Source organism: Bos mutus, chromosome 21, assembly GCF_027580195.1.
Source record: "Bos mutus isolate GX-2022 chromosome 21, NWIPB_WYAK_1.1, whole genome shotgun sequence".
Lineage (NCBI taxonomy): Eukaryota > Metazoa > Chordata > Mammalia > Artiodactyla > Bovidae > Bos > Bos mutus.
In genome coordinates this window covers 14,479,678-14,495,325 of record NC_091637.1, presented here as the reverse complement: position 1 = coordinate 14,495,325, position 15,648 = coordinate 14,479,678, and the positions used below count along the sequence as shown (strand labels likewise).

General features: G+C 50.5%; 1 protein-coding gene across 2 annotated transcripts in view; it reads left to right on the top strand.

The window, feature by feature from the left end:
* SLCO3A1 (solute carrier organic anion transporter family member 3A1) overlaps positions 1 to 15,648 on the top strand; it is a 374,545-nt gene that overhangs the window by 65,971 nt on the left and 292,926 nt on the right. For both annotated transcript variants that reach the window (XM_070358050.1, XM_070358049.1), the window contains exon 2: positions 15,123 to 15,588. In XM_070358050.1, the coding sequence (XP_070214151.1) occupies positions 15,123 to 15,588 (466 nt within the window). The remainder of the gene's footprint in view (positions 1 to 15,122; positions 15,589 to 15,648) is intronic.

Below are 15,648 nucleotides of genomic sequence, written 5' to 3'. Positions count from 1 at the left end.
GAAAGCCCGGACGATGAGGGCAGGAAAATAGCACACCCTTCGAAGATGTAGGAGGTCCTCGGGAAGTTTCAGCAGGAGCAGCTTCCACGGCCCAGGCAGTCGGAGAGCGCCACTGCTCCGTGTTGACTTGAGTGTGAACAACAGGGCCATCTACTCTGCAGACATAGACTTTCTTTTGTAGTTCTCTAAATATTTATTTATTTTGGCAGTGCTGGGTCTTAGCTGCGGCCCACAGGATCTTTAGTTGTGGCACGTAGGATCTAGTTCCCCAACCAGGGATGGAACCTGGGCCCCCTGCATTGGGAGCTCGGGGTCTTAGCCGCTGGACCCCCAGGGAAGTCCCAAGCATGGAAGGAAAGATGAACAATGGCAGTGACCAGAAGGTGATTTTAAGTTTGGGTTTTGACATGGGTGGGCTTTGGCCAAGCTTGGGGAGAGAATGGAGACGCGGCCAGTGGAGGGGAGAGATAAAAGGAGGCAGAGTGGAGGAGGGGGGTCTTCAGGAGAGAAGGAGGGGTGGCTGGGCAGAGGGAGCCATGCTGAGTGGGGGGAGGCTGGAGCTCAAGTGGGCACCCCCTTCTAGCTCCGCCCCGAGTCGCCTCCCACATCAGGATCCAGCAGGAGAGACTCTGTTGTCGCCTCCACACTTACGTCCACTTCTCTAGCTTTTCAATCAGTTACAGGGACCCCTGTGGGTACTTGGTTCGTATATTGGCACAGCAGCTTTATCTCCTTGAACAAGGTAAGTTGCATCCAACAAGTCATAGACTATCTTACTCAGCGAGGAGCAAGGCCAAGTGGTGCTGAGGACTTGTTTCTAACGTGGGCTGGGGGACATGGGCTGAGCAAGGCCAAGTGGTGCTGAGGACTTGTTTCTAACGTGGGCTGGGGGACATGGGCTGAGCAAGGCCAAGTGGTGCTGAGGACTTGTTTCTAACGTGGGCTGGGGGACATGGGCTGAGCAAGGCCAAGTGGTGCTGAGGACTTGTTTCTAACATGGGCTGGGGGACATGGGCTGAGCAAGGCCAAGTGGTGCTGAGCACTTGTTTCTAGCATTGGCTGGGGGACATGGGCTGAGCAAGGCCAAGTGGTGCTGAGCACTTGTTTCTAGCGTTGGCTGGGGGACATGGGCTGAGCAAGGCCAAGTGGTGCTGAGCACTTGTTTCTAACATGGGCTGGGGGACATGGGCTGAGCAAGGCCAAGTGGTGCTGAGCACTTGTTTCTAACGTGGGCTGGGGGACATGGGCTGAGCGTCAGGAAGCATTGTTGTCACTCACAGGCGTGTGTGTGTGTGTGCTAAGTTGCTTCAGCTGTGTCTGCCTCTTTGTGACCCCACTGACTGTGGGGTCCGGCTGGCCAGGCTCCTCTGTCCATGGGATTCTCCAGGCAAGAATTCTGGAGTGGGTTGCCATTCCCTTCTCCTGTAGGCGTGTGATCCTGGACTAACTATGCCTCTGCTCTGGTCTCCTGGGTCCTCCCAGTAAAGTGCTGGAGGCGGGGCAGGGGGCGGTGGCTAGGTCATCTTCAGCATCCATTTTGGCAGGAACGTCCGTCATTCCCTCCATCCATGAACGTGTGTCCCCAGTGAAACTTGAGGGTGCGCTGTGCCTGAGATGCACTGAAATGGCAGTTGAAGGATCTGTAACAGGATTTGAACAGTGAGCTGGTGTGAGCAGGCTGGAGAAGATGAACTCTTTCCTTCATTGCTCTGACACCAAAACTGGACTATATCCGAGTCTTCTGGAAGCTTTTTTAATGCACATGAGCAAGCAGTGTTTTGTTCTGACCCCTGTTTATCTTACGCCTGGATACACAGGCTTTGGCAACCGTATCATTTTCTTATCAGCTTATTTGGGTGGTTCATTGCTGAGAGAGAATATAATTAGGTGGAAGTAGATTATCTTGGTAGTTCGGACTTAACCTTACCTGTCTGGTGGTTTGCTCTTAAGGAATTTGTAAGTAATGACTTTGTACCCTGTCCTGGTAGAAGCAGTTCATGTGTAGCCTACTCCTGCGGGATTACAAGGACAACCAGGAGACCAGGCAGAAAGAGAAATGCTTAAGCATAGCTCTGGTATTGTTGTTGATGTTGTTCAGTCACTCAGTCGTGTCCAACTCTTCGCAGCTCCATGGAATGCAAGTCCATGGAATGCAGCATGCCAGGCTTCCCTGTCCTTCACTATCTCCTGGAATTTGCTCAAATTCATGTCTGCTGAGTTGGCGATGCCATCCAAACATCTCATCCTCTGTTGGCCCCTTCTCCTCTCGCCCTCAGTCTTTCTCAGCATCAGGGTCTTTTCCAGTGAGTCGGCTCTTTGCATCAGGTGGCCCACTGTTACTGCTCTAGCATGGCTGTAGACTTGAGTCAAGAGATCCCTGGTATGCAAAGCAAAAAGGGAAATACAGTTATACTCTTTCCTGTTTAATAGTCTTTGGTTGGAGGTTCCTGGAGGGACAGGGATGGGAAACGATAAAATTAGTTCCTAGGGAAAGCAGAGCTTTTTCTAGTACTTAATGAAAACCGTTTCTCATATCAGCTTTATCCTAGTGTTTCTGAAAGTACATATATATTTTCTCAAGGGATCCACAGTATTTGAAAAAAGAAGGCCTCCACAGTCAGCAGTTTCAGAAACTATATATCTCAATGGATAATTAACAATGAATATTACCTTTGGGGGATCTCTCATAGTTTTGTAAAGAAATCTATTTATCTTTGTTAATCCAGAATTTTTAAAATTTCTATGACTTCATAATGTTTTTCCTTCCTACATAGCTTTAAAAAAAACACGTATTTATTTAAACTGGAAGATAATTACTTTACAGTATTGTGATGATTTTTTTGCCATACATCAGTATGAATTGGCTATAGATGTACATGTGTCCCCTCCCTCCTGAACCCCCCTCCCACCTCCCTCCCTACCCCACCCCTCCAGGTTGTCACAGAGCCCCGACTTTGAGTGCTCTGTGTCATACATCAAACTTGCACTGGTTACGTATTTTATATGCTTTTTAGACAGTTTTCTTTCTTTGGCTGCACTGAGTCTTAGTTGTGGCACTCGGCATCTTTGGTCTCTGTTACAGCATATGGAATCTTTAGTTGCTGCATGCAAACTCTTAGTTGTGGCATGCAGAATCTAGTTCCCTGATCAGGAATCGAACTTAAGCCCCCTGCTTTGGGAGCCTGAAGTCTTAGCCACTGGACTACTGGGGAAGTCCCTCCCTGCACAGCTTTTAACAGTAACTCCATTTGGCTGGGGGTTGGGGGGGATGGCTTCCCTGGTGGCTCAGATGGTAAAAAATAAAATCTGCCTGCAATACAGGAGACCCAGGTTTGATCCCTGGGTGGGGAAGATCCCCTGGAAGAGGGAATGGCTACCCACTGCACTATTCTTGCCTGGAGAATCCCATGGACAGTGGAGCCTGGCGGGCTACAGTCCACAGGGTCACAAAGAGTCAGACAGCACTCAGTGACTAACACTCACTTTCTTCCACATTTTTTTAAACAGCAGGCTTAGCTGACAGAGCCCGGTAGCCTTCTCCACCAAGGTCAGGGGTGCCTCCCCCCGGCAGGGAGCCTAGTACTCAGTCACTCAAGTGTGGAGTCAGTGGGACTGGGCATCAGTCCTGGCCCCTCTGCTCACCAGCTGCATGGCCATCAGTGGGACAGTCGTCTTCTCCAGCCTCAGCTTTCTCATCTGTAAAACTGGATAATGATATGACCCACCTCCTGGAATCATCATGTATAATCATCATGAATAATCACTATGTCAATAGAGCCTGCAAGACCATCCCTGGATAAGTAAATAATAAGTGGTCTTTGGGTTGTAATGAATCTTCCCCCCATTCCGGAAGGTACCCCGCCTGGAGGCCACATTCCTCCCACGTGCCTGGGTACAAACTTGAGTGCTTCTTTGGGTACTGACCGTGCTTCTCTTTATTCTGGCAGCGAGCAGCTCTCTTGGCCCTTTGTGATAGCTATCTTCATAGTTGTCTTGTCTATTATACTATGAGCTGGTTAAGGGCATCTGCAGCCCTGAGATTAGAACCTGGCCCAGCTACTCTGTCTGGGGTTTTCAGTCCATCTAACACTAAGCACAGGCCCTAGGGCATGTAGTGAGTCTGATTCAGTGAACACGGCTCTGTCTGGGGAGTATGTGTGTGTGTACATCATTAGTGTATCAGATGGAAATCTCTCTCTTAAGACTGGTCCTCTATACTTTTTTGTTGAATGTAATTCTTGTTGAGGAAATCATTTAAGTTATATTGTTCTTGAAGTTTCTCTAATAAAAGAGACCTGGCACCACATAAATTGTGAATTCAAAGAATCGTCTCAAGTCCTGTGAAAGGTACTAAACACAGACTATTAATAATAGTCAGGACTGATGCAAAAGATTTCTGGTAATACGTTTATAGCTCAGTCACTGAGTGAAAGAAAATTCTATTATCTGTGCCCAGTAGGGACAGAAAACCCTTGTTTTTCTGCAGTGGACCACTGAGCTATAGAGAAAAATCAATGGTGAAACTCATAAGTAGGAAGCAAATTTAGAGTTTTTTTTTTTTTTTTAAAGAATAGAATCATAAAATATGACACATTCTCTTAGAATTAAGTGAACATAAGATTTCACTAAATATAAAGAATTAAAAAAAAAGATGCCTCTGTTGTACTTTAGGGCTATTTAGGAGAAAATGTAAGCAGGAGAAGAGAGAAAGCAAGAAACAGGGACTAGGGGGGGAAATAGTCTGAAAAAGATGCAAATAATGCAGAAGACAGAGGAAGTCTTAGAGACGCAGGTGAGTGAGGTCTTTCTAAGGAAAGAGGATCCACTACTCTGGGTCTCAGACAGAGTGATCAGAGGGAAGCAATGGTCTCTTATTAAAGACCCAGGTGCAGAGAGGGCTGGCGGATGCTGCTTCTAGGAAAGGTACGGCCGTGTTGCACATTCGCAACCTCAGGCATAACTGCAGTCACAGTCACATTGTTCAGCATGTTTCCTTCTCATTTTGACCATATGGCAAGATTTAAAGGATTAATCATCACCTCTGTATTACAGACCATGAAAGGGGGGTTGCAGGCGTGTTAAATGCATGACCATTTCAAAATCCCTCATGTCTTCCATCCACCCTTCTTCTCATCCTTTTCCAAAACATGCTGATGCCTGTGGCATGGGCTGGAGGCCAGAGGCATGTCTGCACCACAGTTTCTCTGTGTAATTCTTATTCTGTTTTTTTTTTTTTTAAAGAATTTTATTGTTGTAAATTTACACCCATTTATTATGTGGCCATAAAAGGGGCTAATTCATCCCATCAGAAATAAAGTGACATAGGGCTTCCCTGGTGGCCCAGTGACTAAGACTCCACACTCCCAATGCAAGGGGCCCGAGTTCAATCCCCAGGCAGGGAACTAGATCCTGCATGTCGCAAATAAGGGTTTGCGTGCTGCAAGGAAGATCACAGATCCCTTGTGCCACAACTAACACCTGGCATAGCCAAATACATACTTTTTTTTAAAGGCAGCATTAAAAAAGAAGTAATAAAGCAACATTGGCTGTTTGTCTTCCCTGGCTGACCCGTGAGGCGGGTGGGCAGTCTGTCTGCCACCAGGGCAATTCCAGGGCTCACTGTTGTGCTGTCCTCTGATACCTGGTTCTGCAAACCTCAGATCCTGGAATTCACAAGTCACTACCTTGTGTGTGCTATTTCCCCTGTGCCCTAAATGACTCACTCCAAGGAGCTGCTGTTCACGTGAAAACAGAACCACGCAACGTGCCTCCTCACCTGATGCACTTAATGCTGCTGCTTCGTCGTAGGGAGACACTGTCCGAGCTTTTGAGGTTGGGCCCCTTCCTGCCTTTGCTGTGAGACACATCCTGGCCCATCAGACAAGCAATTGATATGGGCTTGAAAATTCCTTCCACAGGCTTAGAAAACAAACTTGCATTGAAGTTGTGCCAAGAACGGCTTTTCCATGTCAGCAGCAGGAGCACTTTGCAAGCTTGTTGTAAACGGCCAGCATTGTTATTGCCAGACGCGGAAATAAGGCAGTTTCCCGTACTGGATGGTGGAGAAGCCAGCAGGACTTTGGCAATCTGTGGCCTGAGACCAAGTCCAGCCATAGCTTATTTTCATTAATAAAGTTTTCTTGGAATGCAGCTGTGGCCATCAGTTACGTACTGCCCAGGGATGCTGCTTGGGCACTCAGATGGCAGAGTAGAAGAGTCGCTATAGAGACTGAATGGTCCAGATGCTGAAAATATTTACTACCTGGTTCTTCATGGAAGAAGTGTGCTCATCCCTGTTCAGGAGCTCGGGGCCTTTCTTTTGCGGTTTAACGTGAGGTTGACAGCCAGACTGTTTCTGCGTCTGCTCTCAGCATCACCGGGCCCCGCTGCTGGGCATGTGGTTTGCAAGTACAGCTCACACTCCCCGGGGGGCACGGTTGCTGGACTGTAGTGTCCTGTGCCCCTTGGAGTAGAAGGGCTTCCAGGTGTAGCTTCTCTGTACTTGTGGGCTCTCCCCACCCTTCTCAGCCCTCATGTGGGCTCCAGATTGAGCTGGAGAGACTCCCTGAGTTCCTCCTGGGCCCCATCTTCCTGGACCCAGACTGTCAGCTGTGGCTCTGCTGCTGTTTGCTCCCGAGACACCCCACACCGGCACCCTTCTCTCTGGGCCTGACAGCGCGTGCCTGCGGAAGCCTCACTTCTCTCCAGCACCGCTGAAATCATCGCCAGGGCAGTTTTTCCTCCCTCCATCCCACGCCCCCCTGCCAGGATAGTGTCTCCGAGGGATGGTTCCTGCTCACGAACCTCCCTTGGCTCCCCAGTGACCTCCAGATCAACCTCAGCCTGGTCTTCAAGGCTGTTTCATCTCCCCACAGGGCTCTTGTAACTGAAAGTGGGGTCCACCTGGTGTCACTCAAAAGCCGATAAAGAGGCCAGGTTGGTGGAAAGGAAAGTTTGTTTTATTGTGAATGCCAGCAACTGAGGGTAGTGGTGGGGGGTGGATGCCTGTTCAAAGGCTGATTCCCGCTCCCCCACCCTACCAACAATCAAAGGCTTTTTTATAGGCTGAGGGAGGGGGCTACCTGCAGAAACAGCACAGTCAGTTCTGATAGTCACCTGGCAGTTGCCATCGGTGGTCTGACCAGCATCATCTTGATTGTTTTAAGTGCAGTTAGTCTTCATTTCCAGGGTCAGCTTGTTCTCATTTCCTCGAGGCCAGTTCTTGGAATTGTGGCAGCTCATGTCATAGCTACAGTCTGGTCATCATGCAGTTAACTCTTTCCATGTGGCGGGGGTTTCAGTATCCATTAGACAGCTCACAGGATATGGTTCAGAATATTATCTACAGCCCTTGAGAAGGAACTGAAGACCTTTGCTTTTCCTTCTCCAGGGGATCTTCCCAACCCAGGGAGCTAACCCGGGTCTCCTGCATTGCAGGCAGATTCTTTACCATCTGAGCCACCAGGGTATCCCCACTTACGGACTAAGCCATTATTATTTGGTCTCCTTTACCTGTTCGTCTTTGCTTCTGCATTTTCTCACTTCTCTGATTGGACTTATTCTTTGGCTAAAGCTTTTCTACAGACAGAGGCAGGCTGAGGACACGGCGGGGAGGGACCATGGTGTCCTGCTGCCTTTCCCCCAGGCTGGTCTGAGCTTGCCCTCCTCAGTGCCTCCCCCACCGCACTGATCTTCACTCTTAGAAAACTGTGCCTCACCATGCCCCCCCCATCGCCCATGTATTAAAATCCAACTTATTCTTGTTGCATCCCAGATCGATCTTCCTCCACTTGCAGCCAGAGGTGTGTTCTCATATCCCTTGAGCCTCCTGCCACTCTAATGCATGACCCTACAAGGCCAGCTGTGTTGTTAGGACCCTTTCTTTCTCCTCTCCCCCAGGTCTTAAACCCCCACAGGGCAGGGATTCCTTCTCAGCCTTAGTCATGTTCCTTGTACTTCCCACCCCAAGCAGGCTTTCTGTGTGGCTCTATTTGGAAGTCACATGGCGCATGCACACCATGGATGTGGGTACCAGCGGCGGTGAATCCTGACCTCATGGTGCTCTTATTGTTAGCCTTGCTGCACAGGTATGGAGACAGTGCAGAAAGATCCACGTGGCCAAGTGCTGTCAAAGCCAGATTTGAGTTGGAGGCCCCGGTGCTCCACCCCATAGGACCAGGGCGCGCTGTTGTGAGCACCCTGCACTTGGGCCCTGGCATCCACGCACACTCCCCCACCTGCCTGTGTATTAGCATCACCTGGGAGCCTTCACAGACTCCCTCCTGGGCCCCGGCCTCACACATTATATCTCAGTCCCTGTGGGGGTGGGGTAGGGGGCAGTGCTGGTGTGTTTTCCAGGTGATTCTAGTCTAGTCCCCACCCCCTACTCCAGAATAAGAAAATGGACAGGTTGGGGGAGGGCTCACGCAGGCAAGCCTGAGCTTCAGCTGCTGCTCCAGGAGCTTGGCTGTGTGTTCTGTGACCCCCTGGTAAAACTGGCCCTTTCAGAGGTGAGAAAAGACCCATCTGTCCATGGTCTCCTGTCTCAGGGCATTTCTGACTACTCTTTGCGACCCCATGGACTGCAGCCCGCCAGGCTCCTCTGTCCATGGGAAGCTGGACATACCCTCATAACCCAGGGAAGCTGAAGGTCTCCCTTTGGGGCTGGGCTCCCTGCATGGGGCAAGTGCCTCCCAGTGTGCACCTCAGACTCCCTAAGAGGTGAGCCTCCCCAGATGCAACCCAGCTTTCCCACAGGAGGAGGAGAGACTGGATGTGAGCCAGAAGTGAGGGAGGGCTTTCAATTGACATCTCTTTAAAAAAAAGCGGGGGCTTCCCTGGTGGCTCAATGGTAAAGAATCCACCTGCCAAACAGGAGATGCAGGTTCACTCCCTGGGTTGGGAAGATCCCCCAGAGGAGGAAATGGTAACCCACTCCAGTATTCTTGTCCAGAATCCCATGGACAGAGGAGTCTGGCAGGCTGAAGTCTATGGGGTCACAAAGAGTAGGACATGACTTAGTGACTAAACAGCAGCCACAAAAAGCAAGCTTTTTAATCTTGAGGGGAGAGAGGCTTATTGAGGATGGAGAGCCCAGTGGAGCAGTATTTCCAAAGTCTGGTCCACAGATCAGCAGTATCCACATCACCTGGGAGCTAGTTAGAAATGTAAATTCCCAGATGCATCCCAGATGCTCTGAGTCAGAGGTGACTCTGAGCTTGGGCTCCAGCAGTCCCATACCCTCCAGGTGATTTTGCTCCTAATGAAGGTTGAGAACTGTTGCTCTATATTGATGGTAAGTATCTGTGTGGACAGGCTTCCCTGTCCACACAGGGAAGAAAAGAATTTGCCTGCAATGAGGGAGACACAGGTTCAATCCCTGTGTCGGAAGAAGGAAAATCCCTGGAGAAGGAAATGTCAACCCACTCCAGCATTCTTGCCTTTAGAACCCCACGAACAGAGGAGCCCAGCAGGCTACAGTCCGTGGGGTTGCAAAGAGTCAGACTTGACTAAGCAACTAACACTTTCACTTTTCACTTTCACGTGTGTGGGACACTTGGAGTGTCGGTGGTGTTCATACCTCCCCCACGCTGGGCACCAGAGATTTACCGCCCCAACCCAGGGTTTTTTTTTTAATAAAACCTCAGACTCCTGGGCCTCATCTCAGGATTTGGGAATCTATATTTTTAACCAGTGCTCCAGGATATTCTGAAATTCAAGTGTATTTTTTTGTTTTTAAATTGGGATAGCAGAAACCTGATAAATATTGTGTTCTTTTAATAATCACTTTGTATCTACTTGGTGCAGGGTGAGGACACCTCCTCTTTTCCTCCTGGAGCTTCCTTCATCTCTAATTATCAAGACATTGCCATCAGTCCTGTTAGCTGTTAAGTAGAGACAGCCATCGCTGCTGGCAGGCATCTTCCTCATTGTTGGATTATTCATTGCCACCTATGAGCCACAAGTGGGTTTATGGCCTTGTGCATACTTAATTAGTTGAACTTCTCCAAATTATGGTTTAAATAAGTGAAGACATTAGCCTCTGACATAATTGGGCCACAAAGCATCTTTTCAGAATATCTGTGTAGCTTAACTCTAGATTCAAAGAGGTGTCCGTGAAGCTTTGAAGAGGTCACAGGGTCAAGGAGGTCAGGACCCTACTACTCCTATTCTTGCAGGAGTGGGGGCCCCCTTCCAGGACTGGAGAGAGGGCTCTTGTCTAACACTTGGACATGAATTGTCCTAGGAGACACACGTGCTGACAGAGGGGGAGCAGGAGGTAAGGGAACTCAGGAGAACTGCCCTGCCACGCGGCTCCCTGTCTCAGGTTCCATGGTGATGGGGTTAGTTTCCAGGTTGTCTCTGGCCCCTCATTCTGACTCAGGGTCTTTCGTGCAGCCCTCAGCCAGGATGGGTTCCGGTGAGGAGGATCCTGGGAGGTGGGTAGGATGTGTGGGACCTTCTGGAATTCTTCCTCTTGGTAGTGGCTCATTGGTCTGGTGTTCCTTGCCAGGACCTCCTGTCGCAAGGTAACTCATGCAGAGGGTCGCTGTGGTGCCTGGCCAGGGTGGATGGTTTCGGCCAGTGTTTCCCCTCCTACTGTCTCCCCTGTGGGTTGCTCTGCAAGGAGCAGGTTTGAGGCAGGACAAGAGTCACAGGCATGGGCCCCCGCGTGCTCTAGAAGAGCAGGTTCTTTTTTGTTTGGCCCACAGCTGCCTCTCGCCTTGCCACCCTATGTCATCATTATCGTCCACACCTGTGTGATGTGTTATGACAGGGCACACCTGCTAGAACGGAGCGGCGCTCACATTTCAGATCTGCTCCCAGGGACGATGTCACAAAGCCTCGTGGCAGAAACGGATTACCCCTTCTGCTCATGCCTGCCTGTCCTTCCTCCCAACGGCTATTGCCCTCTCCTCCCCAGGTGGAGGCCACCAGGCTGCAGACCCGCCAGCCTGCTCGAGGGCCACCCAGGAGATGCTGCCCACACATGTCCACTTCTGTTACTGCCTTCTATTATTTTAGTTAATTTTTAAATTTGTGGCTGTGCTGGGTCTTGGTTGCCGTGCGGGCTTTTTCTCTAGCTGCGATGAGTGGGGAGTGCTCTCTGATTGCAATGCACGGGCTTCTCACTGCTGTGGATTCTCTTTGCAGAGCACAGGCTCCAGGGTGCATGGGCTCAGCTGTGGCAGCTCCCAGGCTCCATAGTCGTGGCCCACCAGCTTAGTTGCTCTGTGGCATGTGGGATCTTTCTGGATCAGGGATCAAACCTGTGTCTCTTGCATTGGTAGGCAGATTCCTTACCACTGAGCCACCTGGGAAGCCCGTTACAAAGGAAAGAAGGGGCTAAATGAAACCTTCCTTTTCACTCGTCCATATCTTTGGCCAAGATCTCTGGGAGCATTTGAGAGCCATTTTAATGAGACCAGGAATCATGAAACTTCTTTTCTCGACCATGGCCACTACTTGGTGCTTGAAAAACAATCTAACTTATAGCTCAAGCTGCACGAGTTGTGAGCTGGCCTTGATTTGAGTAGAAAGACAACAGAAACAGGAATCAGAATCGAATGATGAAGGAGGGCGACACAGCTGTCCTGTCCTTGGTCATGAACAGGGACCTGCACAGCCCTGGGCCCTGCTCTGCAGGGCACACCCCAGGCCCAGGGTTGACAGAAAGGCTGTGGTAGTTTGTGTCGTTGCCTTGGTGCTGTGCTAACCCAGGTAGAAGCATCCAGAGGGCTTTAACAAAATCCCAGATCCCTGGCTTGGAAACTCACAGAGGGACCTGGCATCTAAAATATTTAAGTGCTTCCTGGGTGCATCCAATCTGAAGGTAGCATTGGAAACCCCTGGGCTAAAGGAGTCTTTTTAAATGTGTGGGGTTGAAAGGAGGCTAACAGGAATGTCTGGGCTACTGTTGTGTTTTTTTTTTTTAATAATAAAGGTAAATAGCATAGAGCAGGGGCTCCCCAGCCTCTGGCATCTAATGACAGCTGATCTGAGGTGGAGCTGATGTAATAATAGAAATGAAGTGCATAATAAATGTGATGTGCTTGAATCATCCTGAAGCCATGCCCCCAGCCCTTCCACAAAACCAGTCCCTGGTGCAGAAAAGGTTGGATGCGGCTGGAATGCAGGTATGTTAACAAGCACAGGTGTGTGTGTGTGTGGACATTGCAGAGAGGCTGTGCATATGGGATGCTGACACCTGTGCACATATTTAGACATTTGGAGGAAGGCTAGAGCCACTGATTCTTATTCCTCCCTTAGCAGCACATGCTCAAGCACTCAGGGGCAGCCCACTCTCCCTAAAGATGTTATTCTGCCTCTAGGACACTTCTCAGATATTCTTGTTCATTTCCATTGCCACGGTACTGACCTTTTCTTCTCCCTTGTCTCAATAACAAATAGCCCAGCCTCTTTTTCTGCTGGGGTTTACTTCTGCAGTCCCCATTCAATCCATCCTCCACACGCCGACCACACCTGAGTCACCCTCGTGTTTTTAGCGCTTTGCTGGTCCCAACATGTGCGTGCTGCACACTAAGTCACCCCAGCCATGTCCAACTTTCTTGACTATAGCCTGCCAGGCTCCTCTGTCCATGGGATTCTCCAGGCAAGACTACTGAAGTGGGTTGCCATGCCCTCCTCCAGAGGATCTTCCCAACCCAGGGATCAAACCCACATCTCCTACGTCTTCCTGCATTGGCAGGTGGGTTCTTTACCACTAGCGCCACCTGGGCAGCCCCAAGGATAAATGGTGACCATGGTTGCGGATGGCCCTTACCTAGCATTTATTCATACAAGTGTTTACTCCTGGCACCAGCTCTCAGAGGCATCACCCTTATCCCCATTTTACAGATGGGACAGTGAAAGCATGGGGTGCCTTTGCCCAAGGTGATTGAGAGTCACAGATGGTCCCCGAGCTTTAGTTCTGCACCCCTCTTCCCCGCCTCTCTGGACGCTCTCCGGACATGTAGGGAAAGGCTACTCTGTGCTCATGGACTTTTCATACTGCTGTGTCTAATCTTCACATCCATCCTGCCTGGTAGGCATTATTATTCCTGTTCCAAAGAAATCAAGGCTTGAAGAGGTTAAGTAACTTGATCAAAGTCCTGAAGCTAATTAAGGAGATCCTAGGTGGGATTCCAGCCAGCTGCCCCTCGCTCCAGGCTCTGCGTTCTTTTCACCACACTGCCTGGGATTGTCTGATTCCTCTAGGGTGGCTTCTGTGACTCTGTATAGTCTGTTTACCAACCTACCTTTCCACTCCATATGTTCCATTCCATCATGCAGTCATGCCACCCGGCATCTGCTCACCCAGTTGCTTTTGCCTGGAGTGTTCTTCCCTGCCCAACTAGGGCTCCCATGACAGGGACTCCTGTACGGCTGATAATACCCTGTGTGGAAACTGCACACCGCAGGACAAGGAGGCTGTTTGCGTTTTCTCTGAAGGAACCCTAAAATAATGCATCTCCTCTTCACCCTCCTATGTGATTTTGCATCATGAATGTAGCTTGTACCCAGCACACACGTCTACCTTCCTGCTAGGGGGGCTTCTTGAGGCCAGGTGTCATCCCTTCCTCCTGTTTCCTTTGCTTCTATTTTTGTTGGAGTATAGTTGCTTTACAATGCTGTTAGTCTCTGCTGTACGGGGTGAATCAGCTATATGGATACACATATCCCCTTTTTGGATTCCCTTCCCATTCAGGTCACCACAGAGCACTGAGTCCTGTCCTCCTGTTTCTGTCTTTTGTGTCCTGGGCATTGTGAAGCCAACAGCAGATATTCAGTAGATATTTGTTAAACAAATGAGGGGCAGACAGGGATGCAAAGGTGGGGAAAGTCATCAAACTGTTTGACCCAAGGAAACTCGATACAGCTGGAGTGCAAAGAACAGTCAGGAAAATATTTACCTGATGGCCTTGAGAGAAATGTCCAGTGTTTGGAAATTTCCAGAAGGAAGTGAAGAGCTAATGATTATCCTACTGAGCTAATCTGGCTTGTCCATTTTGCCTACCCCAGGTTTTTTTCTCTTTGTAATTTTATTTCCTTCAATATGCTTTGCTAATTACCTCCTGGTAAAAAGCCCAAGAGTCCTATACCTCCAGCATGGACTTGAGAGATAAGATGTAGTTGGGAGACAGTCTGTGAAAGATGTGCCTTTTAAGACTTTCACCGGACTCCTGCAGAAAGGAAAGGCTACCCACTCCAATATTCTGGCCTGGAGAATTCCATGGACTGTATAGTTTATTGGGGTCACAAAGAGTCTGACACGACTGAGCGACTTGCACTTTCACAAGCCCTAAACGGGGCGGCTGTGGGATGGGGGAGGTGGTTCTTATGCCTAGAGGCAGAATCTTGCAGGATGGAAACAGATGCCAAGAAAACTTCTTTGCCCGTGGGAAAGTTAATTCTTTAACCATTTAATTAGGGTTAATGTTAATGTTAGTCACTCAGTCGTATCCGACTCTGTCGAACCCCCCTGGACTGTAGCCTGCCAGGCTCCTCTGTCAATGGAATTCTCCAGGCAAGAATACTGGAGTGGGTAGCCGTTTCCTCCCCCAGGGATCTTCCCGACCCAGGGATCGAACCCAGGTCTCCTGCATCGCAGGCAGATTCTTTACCGTCTGAGCCCCAAGGAATGAACAGTTAGCATACCGAGTAGACGGTTTTTGGACTCAAGGTGTAAAGCACTTGGCTGCTGCTGCTGCTGCTAAATCGCTTCAGTTGTGTCCGACTCTGTGCGACCCCATAGACGGCAGCCCACCAGGCTCCCCGGTCCCTGGGACTCTCCAGGCAAAAACACTGGAGTGGGTTGCTATTTCCTTCTCCAATGCGTGAAAGTGAAAGTGAAGTCGCTCAGTCATGTCTGACTCTTAGCGACCCCATGGACTGCAGCCCACCAGGCTCCTCTGTCCATGGGATTCCCCAGGCAAGAGTACTGCAGTGGGGTGCCATCGCCTTCTCCGGAAGCACTTGGCACAGGTGGTCAAAACAAGGCAAACCTACAGGCTTGGTGGGAGGGTTTAGGATGCGCAGGTGCGCTGCGCTGCGCGGGAAGGGGGCCTCCCGGGGGGCTTTCCATCAGCACGGGCCTTGAGACTGCGTTCTTCACCCCACAGGTGAGCGTCCTCACCACCCTGGAGCGGAGGTTCAACCTGCAGAGTGCCGACGTGGGCGTGATCGCCAGCAGCTTCGAGATCGGGAACCTGGCGCTCATCCTCTTCGTGAGCTACTTCGGGGCGCGCGGGCACCGGCCACGCCTCATTGGCTGCGGCGGCATCGTCATGGCACTGGGGGCACTGCTGTCGGCGCTGCCCGAGTTCCTGACCCACCAGTACAAGTACGAAGCGGGCGAGATCCGCTGGGGCGCCGAGGGCCGCGACGTCTGCGCTGCCAACGGCTCGGGCGGGGACCAGGGCCCCGACCCGGACCTCATCTGCCGCAGCCGGACCGCCACCAACATGATGTACTTGCTGCTCATTGGGGCCCAGGTGCTCCTGGGCATCGGTGCTACTCCCGTGCAGCCCCTGGGCGTCTCCTACATCGACGACCACGTGCGGAGGAAGGACTCCTCGCTCTACATAGGTAGGTGTTGCGCCAGCGCCCGAGGGGCCGCGGTTCCCTTTGTGGCTGTGTAGGGGGCCA